The sequence below is a fragment of the Diabrotica virgifera genome, chromosome 9 (genome assembly GCF_917563875.1).
Source record: "Diabrotica virgifera virgifera chromosome 9, PGI_DIABVI_V3a".
NCBI classification, from domain to species: Eukaryota; Metazoa; Arthropoda; class Insecta; order Coleoptera; family Chrysomelidae; genus Diabrotica; species Diabrotica virgifera.
The window spans coordinates 211,801,319-211,819,750 of NC_065451.1; the positions used below are offsets into that span (position 1 = coordinate 211,801,319).

Here is an 18,432-nt window from a genome sequence, read left to right on the forward strand (position 1 = left end):
ATTAAGATTTTTTTGCATATATATCATACTAGTGACGTCATCCATCTATGAGTGATGACGTAACTGATGATTTTTTTAAATGAGAATAACGGGCATGTGATAGCTCATTTGAAAAGGTATTCAATTCTCTATTCAGTAATATAAACATTAACATAATTATTTATACAGGGTGTCCAAAAAAATTTTTTTTAGTTAAATTAATTGAGACAAAAAGAAGAATGTATGTAATTTATTAAATAGGGAACTTGCACATTTTTTATTGCATAATAATGTTCAGTTTTGTATAAAAATAAGATTTCCAAAATTTTACGCTTCAAAAACTCATAATAACTTAGAAGTACAAATTTAAGGCCTTCTCTTTTTTAAAATAGTTCAAACGACCCGTGACGTCACACAGTGGTTCCGTTTATGGTTATAATTAGGTATATTCTTCTTCTTCTTTAGTTTATTGGCCTCCACCTACTTGGGTATACCTCGTCGCGGAATAAAGGAAAATTATTTCTATTCTATTAACATTTATCGTATGTCATTGTAATAATATATACCAGTTTGTTGATATTGAAGTTTTTATAGTTATTTAAGGAAAGGAAAGAAGGTTTACTACGGAAAATAAAACCATTTTGTAAAAGTACAAGTTTTCTATGAATAGTTCAAACGATCACAATAACTTGTAACGTCACATAACTGTATTTTCTACTGACGTTTATAACGTCTAATTTAAAAATCTGTTTACTTTGTTGGAAGAATGTAAACATATAAATGGATGACGTCACGACGCGTTTTGGTCTGGCTGGAATAATTTAAATTTTTAATCGTCTTTAGGGGCCAAACGAAAGCCAAACAAAATTTTTTATCTTGATACATGTTTTAAATTATGTTCTGTTGTGATTTATAACATTTTTTTCGAATTTACAATCTTATGCAAGTTCCCTATTCAAAATACGTTTTACTGCTATCAAAAAACAGGAAAAACGTGTTAATTTGACAAATCAATATTGTTTTTGGCTTAAATTTAATCTTAAAGCTGCCACCCACCTGTCTGAAAATTTCATTTAAGCAAAAATCGATGGTTATTTTTCAAATCAATTTTTTTTTCTGTTTTCTTACAATAGTAAAATGTATTTAGAATTAAATAAATTACATACATTCTTCTTTTTGTGTATTAATTTGATTAAAAACATATTTTTTGGATACCCTGTATAAATAATTCTGTTAATGTTTATATCACTGAATAGAGAATTGAATACCCTTTCAAATGAGCTATAATATGACCCCTATTCTCATTTAAAAAAATCATAGATTACGTCATCATGCCAGATGGGTGATGTTAATAGTAAAGCTCAATAGCTCCGCTATAGTAATAGATAGCAATAAAAGTTAATAACAAAAATTTTAGCCACCTTTGAGCTTCACATTACAAAATTAGTTAGAATGTTACAGGGTGTTCGATAACACAGTGGCAAACCAAACTTATGTTTTTTTAAATGGAACACCCTATATTTTATTTTATATTCGAAATCCTGTTAACTTCCTTATCACAAAAATATAAAGGTTTGTAATGTTATACAGGGTATTTACAAAGTTATAACCAATTTTGTATGAAAATCGTAAAAGGTTCAACTCCCTGTATAAATAAAAATAGGCACAACAGCAATGGTTTAATATTGCCATATTTTTTTATTTATTGTCAAAATTTTTAAGAATTATTGATGTTGCTAATTTTCTTTATATCAAATACAGGGTGAGTCAAAACGCAAGTACATTATTTTCTCAGTAATGTTAAATGGAACACCCTGTATTTTATATCATTATTGAAAATTAACATTATAGGCTATTGATTATATTCAAAATAAGATAGCTAAAAGGAACTACAACGTTAACGGATTTTTATTATTTCGTATTATTTCGGAATTAGTCCCTGGGCACAGGTTACGTTATTGTGAGTTCTATGCACTTTTGGTACAAACACGTCTACATAAAAATTGTTCCTGGTTAAATTTCCTATCTAAATATAACTTTTTAAAGTCAATGATACTTTTTTTTACAAAAATATATTCAAAAGAAAAAGCACAAAGAGACCCAAAAGAAAGAAATTTTGTTTTTTGTCCCATAACTTTTGTCCACAAGGATATAGGTATAGATATTGCTTTACAGAAAAAAAACCTACATACATTTCCTTTAAAATGTTGTTTAGTAGAGGTAATTTTTTAAAGTTCGCCACTCACAGTAATTTTGGGCAATTCTCCTTGTTATTTCGCAAATATTGTTCTGTAACTTTTTTCTACGTAACTTTAGGTATATGCAATGGTACACGTAATAGGAATAGAAATCAATTACCTTTAAAATGATCTATTGTATAACGTTGTATGACTTTTTTTAAAGGGATTATGGTTTTTCAAGATTTTATACTTTTAACGATTTTTTATAATATACCTAATATAAAAATAAAATAATATTATTATATAATATATTATATATTGTATAATATTATATATTATATATATTATATATATTATAATATTATATTATATATTATATAATACCTAATATAAAAAAATATTATTTTTTACTTTTTTTTAGGATTATTTTGTAAATTTCTCATAACTTTTTTTTTCTTGTACATGAATATACCATATATTGCTCAATAAAGAGGGCTTACTTTCTGTTCTTTAAAATGGTGTATCATCTATATTTAAATAATGGAAACCGAGTGATTCTTTGATATTTTTTTACCTGTATTATTTAAAATTATTTCTTTTACAAAAATTACATAAACTTTAGTCTTAGAAAACATCATTTTAGTTAAAATTATTTAAACGTTGACATTTAAAAAATTTTCAAAATCAAAGTCCATCTCTTCGTTAGCATTAGCTTCAATATCTTCCTCTGACACCTCAGTTATTTTAGAGTTCCCACAATTAGTACCCATGCACATGCACCCTTTGCAGAATATTGAACAACTAATTCCTATCTTCCTACAACCTCAGTTTTTTGTACATCCTTTGGTACATTTACATGCTATTTTTTCAAACAAAGCTTGTGGTGCAGGAGCTTTGACAGTAAATATTGGAATTAATTCATATTTTGAAGTTTGCCCGGCCAAATCAAGTGGATCCGAAGTATTACCTATAAAAAATAAGATTCAATCATAACACACAATCACATAAAAAGAAATTTAAAAAATAATCATAAAATCAAAAATAGTTGCAAGTACTTATTATACATTTTGAAAAAATATATCTTCTTCAAATATAATCCTAGAATTTTTTATAACACACCATTTTAAAGCAAACAGAATAAGCTTTCTTTTTTATTATATAATATATACCTAAATGTAGAAAAAAAAGTTATAATGGGAAATTTTAAAAATAATCGTAAAAAATATAAAAACTCGTTAAAAGTATAAAATCTTGAAAAAGATAACGTCTTTAAAAGAAGTCGTACAACATTATAGAGTAGAACATTTTAAAGGTAATTGATTTCTATTCCTCTTACATGTACCATTGCATATGCCTAAAGTTGCGTAGAAAAAATTTACAGAACAATATTTGCGAAATAACAAGGAAAATTGCCCAAAATTGCTGTGAGTGGCGAACTTTCAAAAATCATATTTCGAAAACTGTAAATCCTAATGACCTCTGCCTAACATCATTTTAAAGAGAAAATATGTAAGTTTTTTTCTGTGAAGCAATGTCTATACCTATATCCCCGTGGACAAAAGTTATGGGACAAAAAACAAAATTTCTTTCTTTTGGGTTTCTTTGTGCTTTTTCTTATGAATATATTTTTGTAAAAAAAAAGTATCTTTGACTTTAAAAGGTTATATTTAGATAGGAAATTTAACCAGGAACAATTTTTGTGTAGACGTGTTTGTACCAAAAGTGCATAAAACTCACCCTAATGTAACCTGTGCCCAGGGACTAATTCACCCATTTCTCAAAAACGCACCCCTTTAAATGGTAGTACTCCGCGGTTTTTTCATATATAGAGATTCGTTGACCATATGAAATAATAAAACCCCGTTAACGTTGTAGTTCCTTTCTATAGTACATAATCAATAGCCTATTAACGTACTTTAATTTTTATATAACATTCCCTATGCCCAAATTTATTAGTTTTCGAGATATTTTCATTTTTCAGAGCAAATTATTTTAGGTGTTTAAATTTATCTAAATTTTAAGTAAGCCATGACTGAATTAACAATTGAAGATTACCGATTATCAATCCGGTAATCAATGTAACACTGTAGCAAATAAAGAAATAAAAATAATTTATTAGTAATACATTTTACAAACAAAAACACAACCACTACATGCAACATTTTTGAAACAATTAAAAACTATCTTTTTATGTAAATGCAACAAATAAACAAAAAAAATTAGTAATAAATTGTACAAAAAAACACACAAACACAAAATACAATATTTTGTGAAGACAATTAAACACTACTTTTGTATGTAAATGTAACAATGTAACAAATAAAGAACGAAACATAATTTATCAGTAATACATTTTGCAAAAAAACATGTTTGAAAAAATTAGAAGCTACTTTTAATAAAATATTTTTAATATTTAATTACATAAGGTGTTCAAAATTATCTCCTAACACATTTATGTACGCCTAAAAACGATCATTGAATGAGCTACTTACTCTACGGAGCATTTGTAAATTAACACATCGAAATACACTTTGTATTCTATCTTTCATCTCATCCCTTGTTGTTTGAGGTATTTTATAAACTTCATTATTAACGTAACCCCAAAAAAATCAGTCCAGTTTATTAAATTCTGGTGATTTGGGTGGCCACGCTACTGGTCCATTGAAAAATGAAAATATCTCGAAAACTAATAAATTTAGACATAGGGAATGTTATTTAAAAATTACAGTACGGTAATAGTACTTTTCAATAGTGATATAAAATACAGGGTGTTCCATTTAAAATTACTGAGAAAATAATGTACTTGCGTTTTGACTCATCCTGTATTTGATATAAAGAAAATTAGCAATGTCAAAAATTCTTGAAAATTTTGACAATAAATAAAAAAATATGGCATTAATAAACCATTGTTGTTTTGCTTATTTTTATTTATACAGGGAGTTGAACTTGTTACGATTTTCATATAAAATTGGTGTAACTTTGTAAATACCCTGTATAACATAACAAACCTTTATATTTTTGTGATGGAGAAGTTAACAGGATTTCGAATATAAAATAAAATATAGGGTGTTCCATTTAAAAAAACATAAGTTTGGTTTGCCACTGTGTTATCGAACACCCTGTAACATTCTAACTAATTTTGTAATGTGAAGCTCAAAGGTGGCTAAAATTTTTGTTATTAACTTTTATTGCTATCTATTACTATAGCGGAGCTATTGAGCTTTACCCTACTAATCAATCACCCTGTATATGCCAAAAAATCGTAATTAAAAATAAAAATCGACCTGTTTCGGGAATTTATTATAATTTTATCTATTTAGCTAATAATGAATTTATGCTTTACTTTATGGACGCACTGTATACGAAACTTATATAAAAAGAGGAATAATAAAATATAGAGAAAAAAGCAAACAAAAAACCAGCAATAATTGATATTTTTGATGGTCATATTTGGTCTTAAAAGATTTAAGCCTCCAAAGTAGAAATCGAAAGCTCGATACGGCTAAAATTGACAAGTTCAACAACTTAGAATAGAATAGAATAGAAATATGCTTTATTGTCATTGAAAATTATACAATTTTATGAAATTAGACAAATCGTAAATAAAAAAAAATATAAACAAGTTAAAAAAGTGAAGTAAAAAACAAAACCATATATTGCAAAATTACTATAAATTGCAAAATTGAACATACAACATATAATAAAACACAAACAAAGGAACTAGTAAGTTTAAGCTGCTGTATGTTTAAGCTGACACCCAAATATAGATAAATACACTTTAGTTACTTGTACATTACTGTGATTTCTTAGTTAGTCATTAAGAAACTCTTAATACTGAATAATATGGTCTTTTAGATAAATGAGCTTTTGTCATTTTACGGAACTTGAGAAAGGATGTTGCAGATTTAAGTTGTAAAGGGAGATCGTTGTATAGTTTTTTTTTGCGGAATATAGTATAGATTTCTTTACTAACTCAGAAGACGGGATCGCTAAATATACATCAAAAGTTGAATTTCTGGTTGAGTAGTCATGATGAGGCCTTGCTGGAAAGACATGCATGCGTTTACGAATTAAGCAAACAGTTTCTAAAATATACAAAGATGGAAGGGTTAAAATTTCGTGATCTTTAAAGTAACTTCTGCAATGGGTTGTTCTTCTGAGGCCAAATAGATATCTTATTGCTCTTTTATGTAATTTGAAAATAACATTAAATTGGGCAGCTGTACTAGACCCCCAAAAAGGAAGACCATATCGAAGATGAGACTTGAACAAAGAAAAATATGTTATTTTAGAAGATGCTAAATTGGGTTCCTTCGAAACAAATCTTATGGCATAGCAGGCTGAGGCGAGTTTCTTACTTAACAAATCGATATGAAGGGACCATTTAAGGTTGCTGTCTAAAAGAATACAAAGAAATTTTACAGAATCAACGGTAGAGATCTGGCTGCTATTCACAAGTAGGGGTTGAAGAGCACCTTTATATGATAATGCTACCGTTTTATCCACGTTAAAGGAAAGTAAATTAGAGTCAGACCAGGTTTTTATCGTAAGAAGATCAGAAGTTATAGTTGCATGAAGAGTTGCAATAGTTGAGTTGCTCCAAGTGATACTGGTATCATCAGCAAAAAGAAAAATTTGTCCATCGATTTTTAAATTAGTGATGTCATTTATAAATACAAATACTTATGATACAAACCTTCAGTTTAGCTGCACCGTTCTCCTTCCTGGACGAACTACCGGCCTTGCTGTAGCTAGGATTCGAATCGTCGTTGTAACTTTCATCGTAGTCTTCGTCTTCGTACACCTCTACGTCGATATCTTCGTCTTCTTCCCCATCTGAATCCGATATACGCGTGGTTTGGCGTGGGTGGCGCCGAGAAGAACGTTTAGGGCGTTCGCGTTCTTGTTCTTCTTCTGCCACCCAATCTGATGAGTCGGACGTTTCGTAAATGTTTTCGATCTCCGAAGATTCGTCGTCCTAGAAATACAAATGGCAGTTGGTGTCAAAACGAGGGGTCAGCCATAATTTAAACCTTTTCCAAGCTCTTACCTTGTACTCATACGTTACGGCAGATCTCGTCACATATTTAGTTTTCTTCTTCCTTTCGTCCCTCTTTTTAATGTTGCTAGAAGTGTTGATGCTGATCATATGAGGCCTCTGTCTTAGCTGCTTCTGGTATTCCTCCATCTCAGCGTCTTTGATACAATCCCTAGGCACAAAAAATACGTTATTGCATCAAAATATTTTTCAAATATTTATAAATTACCTAATCTCTCTCGAATTTTCCAAAACAGCCGGGCTGAGAGGTTCCACTAGTACGTTCTTCTGCCATTTGAAAGTCGGATCTTTTTGCCAGTCACCTGTGCTCTGTCTGATGCGTTCGTGGTCCCTAACGCTACAAGTTTTCAAAGATTAAAATATGTAATATCGTAATATAAGTGAAAAAATTATTTTAACAAAAATTATCATTCTCCTATTGAACTCAGTAAGGGCTAGGCAACATGACAACTCCCTCCAAATTGTTATAGCTTCAGATTTTATGTCCTCTTAATCGCCGTTATGAAGTCTATATATTAGTCGTTAGGTTAGGTATAATTCATCATCATCCAGCCCTTTGCGTCCACTGCTGGACATAGGCCTCCCTCATTTTTGTCCATTGTGCTCTATTTTGAGTACTTTGCATCCAATTTCTTGACATTTTCTTGAGATCGTCAGTCCAACGAGTAGGTGGTCTTCCTCTACTTCTTTTGTCTAATCTTGGCCTCCACTCAAGTAATCTCTTCGTCCGCCTCCCATCACTGATTCGGTCGACGTGTCCGGCCCAGTTCCATTTCAGGGTGGCAATTCGGGAAATTACATCGGTAACTTCTGTTCTTCGTCTTAAGTCTTCATTTCTAACTCGGTCACGAAGCGATATACCCAGCATTGACCTTTCCATTTTTCTCTGGGCTATTTGCAGTATTTTAGAAGTTGTAGCTGTCAATGTCAAAGTTTCGGCACCATAAGTCATCACAGGCAACACACATTGGTCAAATGTTTTACGTTTTAAAGAAATTGGTATATCGCTTTTAAAGATGTCTTTGAGTTTTCCATAGGCTGCCCGTGCTAGGTTTATTCTTCTTCGTAGTTCGCATGTTTGGTTGTCTCTTGTGATCTTTATTTCGTGTCCAAGGTATATGTATTTTTCCACTAGCTCTACTTCTTTGTCTCCAATATTGATATTTCCGCTAGGTACTAGGTTTGTCATGAATTTTGTTTTGGAGATGTTTATTTTAAGACCTACACTGGCATACACTAACTGAAGTTCATGTAGCATTGTACAATGTACATATCTCCTTGAGGTTGTCAGAGAATAAAACTATGTCGTCTGCGAATTTCAAATTTGTTAATCTTCTACTGTCAAGATTAAGGTCTCGCTCTTCCCAGTAAAGTTTTTACAAGCATATTCTAGTATTGCGGTAAAGAGTTTAGGCGATAAGGTATCGCTCTGTCGGACTCCTCTGCCGATTGGGATATGGTCCGTGTTTTTATGTAGTTTCACCGACATAGTTGCGTTCTTGTATGTATTGTAAATTAACCTTGTGTATCGGTAGTCAATGCGGCATGCTTGTAGTGCTTCCAGAATTTTGTCAAATTCTACCGTGTCAAAGGCTTTATGGAAATCTACAAAAGCCAAAACGAGTGGTAGATTGTATTCGATAGTCTTTTCTATTACCGTTAATTATTACAGGTATAATTACCGCTACCAAAATGGCGACTATACATGCCACGCCCACAATATTTTTTATAACAACATATGTTTATTTACAATTTACATCTAGATCATTAGAGAGTATTAAGTAAATATGTTACTAGTTTTGGGCGTGAGGGAGAGACATCAAATGATGTCCCACTTTATTCTATTTTGGTTTAGTCTTGAACCAGGTTTGGGAGCCAGATTTTTTCTAGTCTCCTTGTGGCAGGACCATTGTTGAATAATTCCCTTACTAACTCATTTTTGTGGTGAATAGTACGTTCCTTTTGTGAATTTGTAGCTCTATGGATTTCGTCTCTGATGAAAGGCATCTTTAAGTCGTAGGAAAATGTTTGATTACTTACGTACCATGGTGCATCCACTATCGATCTTAGCACATTAGACTGAAATATCTCTGGATGATACTCAGTGACACTGGCTTTGCTAGGTGTAGTCCGTAGTAAAGTTTGTTTAGCAGTAAATGGTTGACTTCAATTAGTGCGGTCGTAAATATTATTAAATTTATCTGACTTGGCCCATTGTTAAGACCGGTCCGGAGCGATAAGTAAACAAGGTAGACAGAGTTGGTCTTTTGACAATTAACACTGACTAGACGGTACTCCCATAATAAAGCAAAGGATCCACAATATTTACAATAATTACGACGACAAAAACAAAAAACGGATGTAAAGTATATTTATTTTGTCTTATAAACCCGAAATTAATGTTTTCACATGAGTTTTAAAATAAATTAAATCCAACATTAAGAAATGAAGATTGGCAAATTTTACCACGAAACATATTTAAATTTTACCTGAAACCGGGCCTTTTATACTATTATCGGTTAACAAAGGATGTTAATAAACGGTACTAATTGAAGTCAACCATTTACTGCTAAACAAACTTTACCAGATAAATTTGACTATGGCTTTGTATAGAAATTTTTTTTTTTTGAATTTTGAGTTTTGATTTGCGTCCAAGGAGCTAATACATTTGCCGGAATTTTAACTCGAGCTGTCTTCTTTTGGTCTGGATATGTTTCTTCTAAGTGAGATGTTGGTCAAGATGAAGGCCGAGGTATCTACCGTCTGTTACTGTTGGTATTCTTACATTGTCCATTCTTACAGGTGGGCACGTGTTGTGACAGTTGGTAAATGTTACTTGAGTTGATTTTGTTTTGTTTACCTACATAAGATGGCGGCTTAGTATATACCACATCATCTACGAAGTTTATTCGATTTAATATAATGTCCCCATTAAATGTTTTACAAATATTAATAAACATATCACTTACGATGGTCTGCGTCCAGGTCTAAACGAAGAACCTTGCTCCCGGTCTTCCTGCTGATTCTCCTGAATGGCTACAACGTGATTCTGTGGAAGATCTTGGATAACTTCTTGTGTCCCTAAACACATAAAAGCAGCATATAAAAGAACGAAATTTGATAAACTAGGACCAGTGATATGGAAGAGAACCGATATGACATAAACGATGCTTTTGTATTTACTAAATGGGACAACTTGATTTGACACTGTGTTATATCCAATATGTCAACTGACAGGTTTTTATATGTTATATTATATGGAATCTATGTTATTAATTAATTATTAAAATTATAATTTATTTATACAGTATGTGCCTGTAAGTTGGAATCATATGGAAAACTTTTTTTATTATGAATTTTACGAAAATATTTGTTCTTCATAAAAAACTCTGTATGGTCTAAAATCTAAGATTCAACCATCAGATATCAAATTTTATGAATATTATACGAGGTATGTCAAAAAGTATGAATTTCGCTCAAGACTTATTTATTTTTGTAGCTTTTTGTTTGCTTTTTGTAGCATTATATTGTAGCTTTATTTTTCAGAATATGTATTGAAAATTGTTTTTATGAAAAGTTGTTTGGAATTAAGAACTATATTCTAATATGTAATTACATCCTTCTAATTGAAAAAAAAATGTTCTCAAATTATGAATAACCAACATTATTTTCAGTTATTTCAATTATGATAACTTTTTTATTATTAATTTTACGAAAAAAGTTATTATTTATAAAATGTTCAGTATAGTCAATTTCTATACTAGTAAATAAAGGTATTTTATTTACTCTTGAGTAAAATTCATATTTTTGACATACATCGTATAAAATTGAATAAATTTGATATAAGATGGTTGTATATTAGGTTTTAGACCATACATAATATTTTATTAGGTATAACTTTCCTTCGTAAAATTAATAATAAACAAGCTGAAAATGCGAGCATTGTCATAACGAAAACTTTGTATATTTACGTATTTTAATTCATAATATGGAAAATTTCTATTATGAAAAGTAGTTTAGAATTAATAATTATGTTTTAATGTGCAATTATATCATTCTAATTTAAATGTTATGAACTATAAAGGTAGTTTACTCTTGATCGAAATTCATATGTTTTATATACCTCGTATAAAATTAATAAAATTTTATACAAGGTGTCCCAAAAGTAGTGGAACGGTCGAATATTTCGCGAACTGAACATCGGATCGAAAAACTGAAAAATACGTGTTCAATCATTTTCAAAAATCTATCCAATGACACCAAACACCAACCTCTACTACACCCCCTGGAGGTGGGGTGGGGGGTAACTTTAAAATCTCAAATGGAAACCCCTAGATTTTCTTGCGGATTTGGATTCGTTACGTAAAAGTAAGCAACTTTTATTCAAGACATTTTTTCGAACTGTGGATAGATGGCGCTATAATTGGGAAAAACGATTTATCCTGATACCATGGGTAAATTATAGAAACGGTCTAATATCTCGAGAAATACACTTTCAAATGAGAAACCAAACAAATTTTTTTAATACTTTTCGAAAACCTATCGAATAACACTAAACATGACCCTCCAACCCACCCCTTTAACTTTAAAATATTAAATAGCAACCCCCACTTTTTATTACAGATTCGGATTTGTCATGAAAAACTAAGCAACATTTATTCGAAACATTTTTTAGAATTGTTGATAGATGGCGCTTTAATTGGAAAAATACGATTTATTAGCGCCATCTATCAGCATTTTTAAAAAATGTTTCGAATAAATGTTGCTTCATTTTTCATGACGAATTCGAATCTGCAATAAGGTTGCTATTTAAGATTTTTAAGTTACCCCCCACCCCACCTCCAGGGGGTGGCTTGGAGGGTCATGTTTACTGTTTATCGATAGGTTTTCGAAAAATATTAAAAACCTGTTTTTTGGTTTCTTATTTGGAAGTGTATTTCTCGAGATATTAGACCGTTTCTATAACTTACCCATGGTATCAGGATAAATCGTTTTTCCCAATTATAGCGCCATCTATCCACAGATCGAAAAAATGTCTTGCATAAAAGTTGCTTACTTTTACGTAACGAATGCAAATCTGCAAGAAAAACTAGGGGTTTCCATTTAAGATTTTAAAGTTACCCCCCACCCCACCTCCAGGGGGTGTAGTGGGAGTTGGTGTTTGGTGTCATTGGATAGATTTTTGAAAATGATTGAACACGTATTTTTCAGTTTTTCCATCCGATGTTTAGTTCGCGAAATATTCGACCGTTCCCCTACTTTTGGGACACGGTTGCATCATAAATCTTAGAACAAGAAGAGCTTTTTATGAAGAATAGCTTTTATTTGTCAAATTAAAAATAAAAGAGTTATAAATGAAAATGTTCTTGGTATCCATAATTTGAGAAAAATCTTCAAATATTTTTTTTCATTAGAAGGATGTACACAGACACAATACTGGCTAGTGATTTTAGTCAATATTTTGCCAATTCGACAAAAAAATAATTTCTAAATAGTTAATAATTATTACTAAATAATTAGTAATTTTGCCAATTTCGGCAAAATTCTCAAAAAACAAAAAAATTACCTTCTACAATCACTAGCCAGTTGTGTCGAGTTTAGGGAACGACTAGGTATACATAATATTTTAATTTTATAGCAAATGGAACAGTCCATTTATCATAAAGGGGAGGCCGTATTTATACTGGTATAAAGCTTTTTAAAACTGTTAATAAATTATTGCTTTTAAAATATTTATACTTAAATTGTATTTTTGAACATCTTATTTATTTTATATAATAATTAAATTCACTATCAAATGTCACTGATGTTTTATTAATACTTAATTTAAAATTTAGTTTGACATTCACGAAGTGTCAAACTCAAATGTAAATAACCTATGCTTGGCAAATCGAGATTTAAAAAAAAAGTAGCCTACTTCCTAATCAACCATTTGAGCTGACGTTTAGTGCGTCTGTAGGAGATAACCGGATTGTGACGTCACATTTTAGACTTTGAGGTCGATTATATCGAAATGCCGTTTTCAGATTTGGATTCAGAAGGCAAAACTACACAGAATCACTGTAGGGCAAGAACAGTTGTATAAACAAATTGCTCTCTGGGATAAACAAATTGAATAACTTACAAACTATTTGGTCGATCTGGTTGAAATTTAGCACACTTAAATAACTCATTAATTGACATAATTTAAAGTCATTAAATTTTACGTCATTGTGCAAAAAATAAAGTTATTAATATTTATAATTTACTGCAAAAATGAGGGTTTTTTGCAATTATCTCGGTCAATTGTTTATATATTACAATATGCTTACCACCAAATTAAAGAAATTTTTAAGATATACATTTATTTGAAACATTTTTCTCTAAAATGTACAAGAAACGTTTTATAGTCAAAAAACTGCTTTTTTCATTTTTTGCAATTGTTTAAAAAAAAAGCAAAAACAGCTGTACGTCTTCACGGAATTATCATCAGTTATCCCTCATCTAACGTATAAACCTTTGAAAACCCTGTAGAACATTTTTACCTGAAATCGATGATTTTTTTCCCTATTAACTGGGGTATATACCAGATATTACCTGTATATTTTCAAACAAGAATAGGTTAAAATAATATCCTACAATAAAACTAATTAGTTATCATTGTCATATTATTATTTTCTTATTGAGACCGCTCTATTGGGGACCGCGTTTATGGGGACCGCTGAATCGGGCACCGCTGAATCGGGGTACCGCTGAAACGGGGACCCGCTGAAACGGGGACCGCTGTATTGAGACCGCTCAATCGGGGACCGCGATTATGGGGACCGCTGAATAGGGGTGAAACCGACTTACCTTCGTTGCCTATGACGATATTAGGAACCAACTGGTCGACGTTGCAAAGTTCCCGACCAGGAACTAATCTTTGAAGCATCGGAGGATAGGGATTGCCGTCGATATCCACCAAAAAGGGGGGAGGCATTAGATGGGGCGGTATCTGAGTTTGTTCGTCCAGCACCGCATGGTTAGAGTCCCTCACCAAAGGACGATAGTCGGTATGAAAGAACAATTCTTGAGGAAGCTGGAAAATGAACCATATTCCCATTTGTATTCTTCAAATTTACATATTTTCCTTTGAATGCAATTGACATAAATGCAAAAAAAAAACAAAATACGGTCGGAACGATAAAAAAAGTTGACTTTTTAATAAACTTCTGGTACTACTATATGGTTCAGAAAAAAAAAATAACCAAGACACTTACCTGTTGGAAAAAAGGACTACCAGTCCCAAACCCGAATATCAAGATATGGCCTTGAGAGTCCGATCCAGCAACCACACAACCATCAGGGCTCCATTTGACATCATAAACAGAAGCATACCCTTGACCGTCGTAGGTATTCAAAAATTTAAAAACTATTTCGCCTTTCAAAATGTCCCAGATGAACAATTGGCCGTCGTGGCCTGCAGAAAGCATGACGTTGTCTTCGTGTGGATGGGCTTCCAGGACGTAGATTTCATCGGTGTGGCCCGTAAGCACTTTCACCAACTGGCCAGTGCTGGAAGTCCAAATTTTTAAGTTGTGGTCGCTAACGGCCGTTACTACCCACAGATCTGACTTGTTCCAGCAGACCATTGTTACTTTCAGCTTTTTTGAATCGGCTTCCGGGGCATTTGTTAATCTGAAATAAATTTGTATTTGTGTATGATTTTTTCCCCAAATTCCCGACAAAATTCATCATTTCGTAAGATCTGGCAACGGTGCAATAATATTTTGCTTGTTATCAGTATAGGTCAGATATTTCGAAAAATCAACTTACGTGGTCAATTTAGTCGTCATATCCAAATGTATGCTCTTCCATTGCTGCTTTTCGAACCACCAAATAATCGCCATGCCATCTTTACTACCAGAAAGAAACTTCAATCCAGCATGCGCCCACTGAATGGAATCGACTCTGTCACTGTGGGCCTCCATCTCCAAAATCCTGTGAGGGCCTTCGTCGCCCTTCATGTAGTAGACTCTAACGTGGTGGTCTGCAGAGCCTGTAGCAAGAAATGTGCCTCCGGGACTGAATGAGGAACAAATCATTTGAGCTTGGCCTGGACGAATTTTTTCTTGGTATAGAATAGGGTTGTTCCTAATCGATATAAGCACATTAAATAGTGTTTTTAGTACATTGAATACAAACTGAGTGAGTTTTATATATGGAACGGCCTCAATTATTAAGGAAATCTACAGTGAGCACGTAAAGGTTGGAATACATTTATTTTCTCGAGAATGGACGACTTTGGAAAAAAATCCCGAAATAGGTCGATTTTATTTTTAAATTACGACTTTTTGGCATATATATCATACTAGTGACGCCATCCATCTGGGCGTGATGACGTCATCGATGATTTTTTTAAATGGGAATAGGGGTCGTGTGATAGCTCATTTGAAAGGTACATCAATTATATATTCAGTAATATAACCATTAACCTAATTATTTATACAGGGTGTCCAAAAAAATTTTTTGGATTAAATTTACTGACATAAAAAGAAGAATGCAAGTAATTTATTTAATTCAAAATACATTTTACTGCTTTCAGAAAACAGAAAAAAATGTTTATTTGAAAAATAATCATTGCTTTTCGCTTAAATTAAATGTTCAAACTGTCAAGAGGAAGGTGGGTGGCTGCTTTAATACTGAATTTAAGCAAAAAACAATATTTATTTGTCAAATAAACAATATTTCCTGTTTTCTGATAGGAGTAAAATGTATTTTGAGTTACATAAATTACACACATTCTTCTTTTTATGTCAATAAATTTAATTCAAAATATTTTTTTGGACACCCTGTATAAATAATTATGTTAATGTTTTACTTTCAAATGAGCTATCACACGACCCCTATTCTCATTTAAAAAATCGTAGATGACGTCATCACGCCCAGATGGGTGACGTCGCTAGTATGATATATATGTCAAAAAGTCGCAATTTAAAAGTAAAAATTGACCTGTTTCAGGATTTTTTCCAAAATCATCCATTCTCGAGAAAATAAATTTATTCCAACCTTTACGTGCTCACTGTATAGTGAGTAAGGGTCTTGTGATGCGACCGATATTTTTGTGGTATTTACATCGTTGTCAAATCTTCCGTTTTTCTAGAAATCTAATGAACTTTCTTATTTCAAATAGAACATACTGTATATTTTTTGCCTCTTGAAATTTTTAAGAAATACTGATTATTTTTCATGTAATGTTCCCTATACCTAAATGCCATAATTTCGGAGTTCTTACTACATTTATTTAAACATTTTTTTTAAACTAATTATAAAAATCAATTTTTTTGGCCCGGGCAGATATTATTTTGGGTTTTTTGGACGGAATAAAAAAGGGCTTATGTAACTTTCTCTTAAGTTGATCGTTTTTGAGTTATAAACAATTTAAAACTGAAAAAAAAAACGAAAAATGGCGATTTTTACGGCCCAAAAAACACAAGTAAAAAACATTATTTTTGAAATTACGAAATGCCTAAATTCAAGTTCAAACCTTATTCTATCAGTTCCCGATAAGTATTTGGGGCCTATTTGATTTTGAAACATTGTTTTTTAGTTGTTAATGCAGACCGATCGTCCCTCCTCTCATAAGCGCATTTTCATTAACAATTACAAAACAATGTTTTACATATTTTAGAATAAAACAGCCAAAAAATCTTATCATCGGGAGCTGATAGAAGATGGTGTGAACTTGAATTTAGGTACTTCGTAATTTCAAAAATAATATTTTTAACGATTTTTGAGTCTTAAAAATTGGCACGGGCAAAAAAAATTATTTTTATAATTTGTTGAAAAAAAAAATATTTAATAAATGTAGCAATACATAAAAAATAATCATTATTTCTTAAGGGAAAAGGCGCAAAACGTCGCCTGTTAAAAATGTGTCGCAAGTCCCTTAGAATAAATAAAAAGTTTCTTTTGAATGAAATATTTGCAATTAAAAGTCACACTAAATTTTCTCTTAGTTTTTCACCCCTGTAACTTATTAAACTAAACATTATAGAAGTTTTCAGGAACTTTAGGCCCTCAGCAATAATGTAATCTTTCAATCTGCGTTTAATTTTTTCAAAAATATTTATTACTTTTCTCAGGACTCGAAAAAAATGAATACATTTAAAACACATTGAACATTTTGACAGGCGACATTTTGCGCCTGTGCTCTTAAGGACGTCAAAACCCAAAAAATATACAGGGTGTTCCATTTGAAATAAGAAAGTTCATTAGATCTCCAGAAAAACGGAAAATCTGACAACAACGTAAGTACCACCATAATATCTGTCGCATCACAAGACCCTTACTCACTAAAATCTATAAAAATCCTGCAAGCTGTTTCCAAGGTAACTGAAGTGTTCCATAGTATATAAGACTCTGTATTTTGAAGAGAATATATTATAAAACAAGTCGAAATACAGTAGAAGAAACAAAAATGTTTTACCTAAACTCTAGTTTAATTCCAGATTCATAAGTATATGGCCAAAAAGCAATAGATCCGTCCGTGCTGGTACTGATTAAATAGTGTACATCCAGACAGCGAGTTGGGCAAAAATTCACCGACGTTATCATACCAGTGTGGCCAGTTAAAACTGCCACAGGTGTCCCGTTCTGTAAATTCCAAACCCTCAAGATCCTATCTATCGAGCCAGCAGCTAGGAGAGTATTTTCTGAATTAATCGCAATATCTGTTATTTCGGAAGAAGCTCCTCGAAACACTGATATTAGCCGTCCAGTGTGAGCTGACCATAATTTAATCAATAGATCATCTGCTCCCTACAAAGACAAGCAATTAGAACAAAGACTTTTGTCTGAAATATTAAGTTACTTACTGTGATGATATATTTTCCTGAATGGTCAAATAGTAGACAATACACTGATGATAAATGTCCAACGGTTGTTCTCTGTATCTGCATTGAAGTAAATAGTTTTGGTGTAATAGTCCTGTGCCTAGTCAATGGCCCAGAAATTTCTCTGCTCCTTAAAGAATTAGCTAAAAGAAATAAGTTAACAACTAAATATACATAGATAGTTGAGTTTCGATTCAGATCGAGTCTATGACCATTTTCTAACACGTGTTTCAGGGTCTACGCATCATCAGAGAGACTTGTTAAAAGACTGGATTGAACCAAAATACACTGGCTAGTATGGCAGACAAAGTTAACACATTTGTGGACACGAATGGGGAATGGGTTAATAACTATTTTAAGT

The 18,432-nt window shown here is 31.8% G+C and overlaps 1 protein-coding gene across 2 annotated transcripts in view; it reads right to left on the reverse strand.

Moving 5' to 3' along the window:
• The window catches only part of LOC114326091 (bromodomain and WD repeat-containing protein 3), a 62,538-nt gene that overhangs the window by 39,631 nt on the left and 4,475 nt on the right, over window positions 1–18,432 (reverse strand). For both annotated transcript variants that reach the window (XM_050662417.1, XM_050662416.1), the window contains exons 5-13: window positions 18,054–18,214; window positions 17,666–17,997; window positions 15,013–15,330; window positions 14,457–14,874; window positions 14,050–14,275; window positions 10,188–10,299; window positions 7,427–7,555; window positions 7,210–7,369; window positions 6,856–7,137 (exon numbers count right to left, since the gene is read on the reverse strand). In XM_050662417.1, coding sequence (XP_050518374.1) covers window positions 6,856–7,137; window positions 7,210–7,369; window positions 7,427–7,555; window positions 10,188–10,299; window positions 14,050–14,275; window positions 14,457–14,874; window positions 15,013–15,330; window positions 17,666–17,997; window positions 18,054–18,214 — 2,138 coding nt within the window. The remainder of the gene's footprint in view (window positions 1–6,855; window positions 7,138–7,209; window positions 7,370–7,426; window positions 7,556–10,187; window positions 10,300–14,049; window positions 14,276–14,456; window positions 14,875–15,012; window positions 15,331–17,665; window positions 17,998–18,053; window positions 18,215–18,432) is intronic.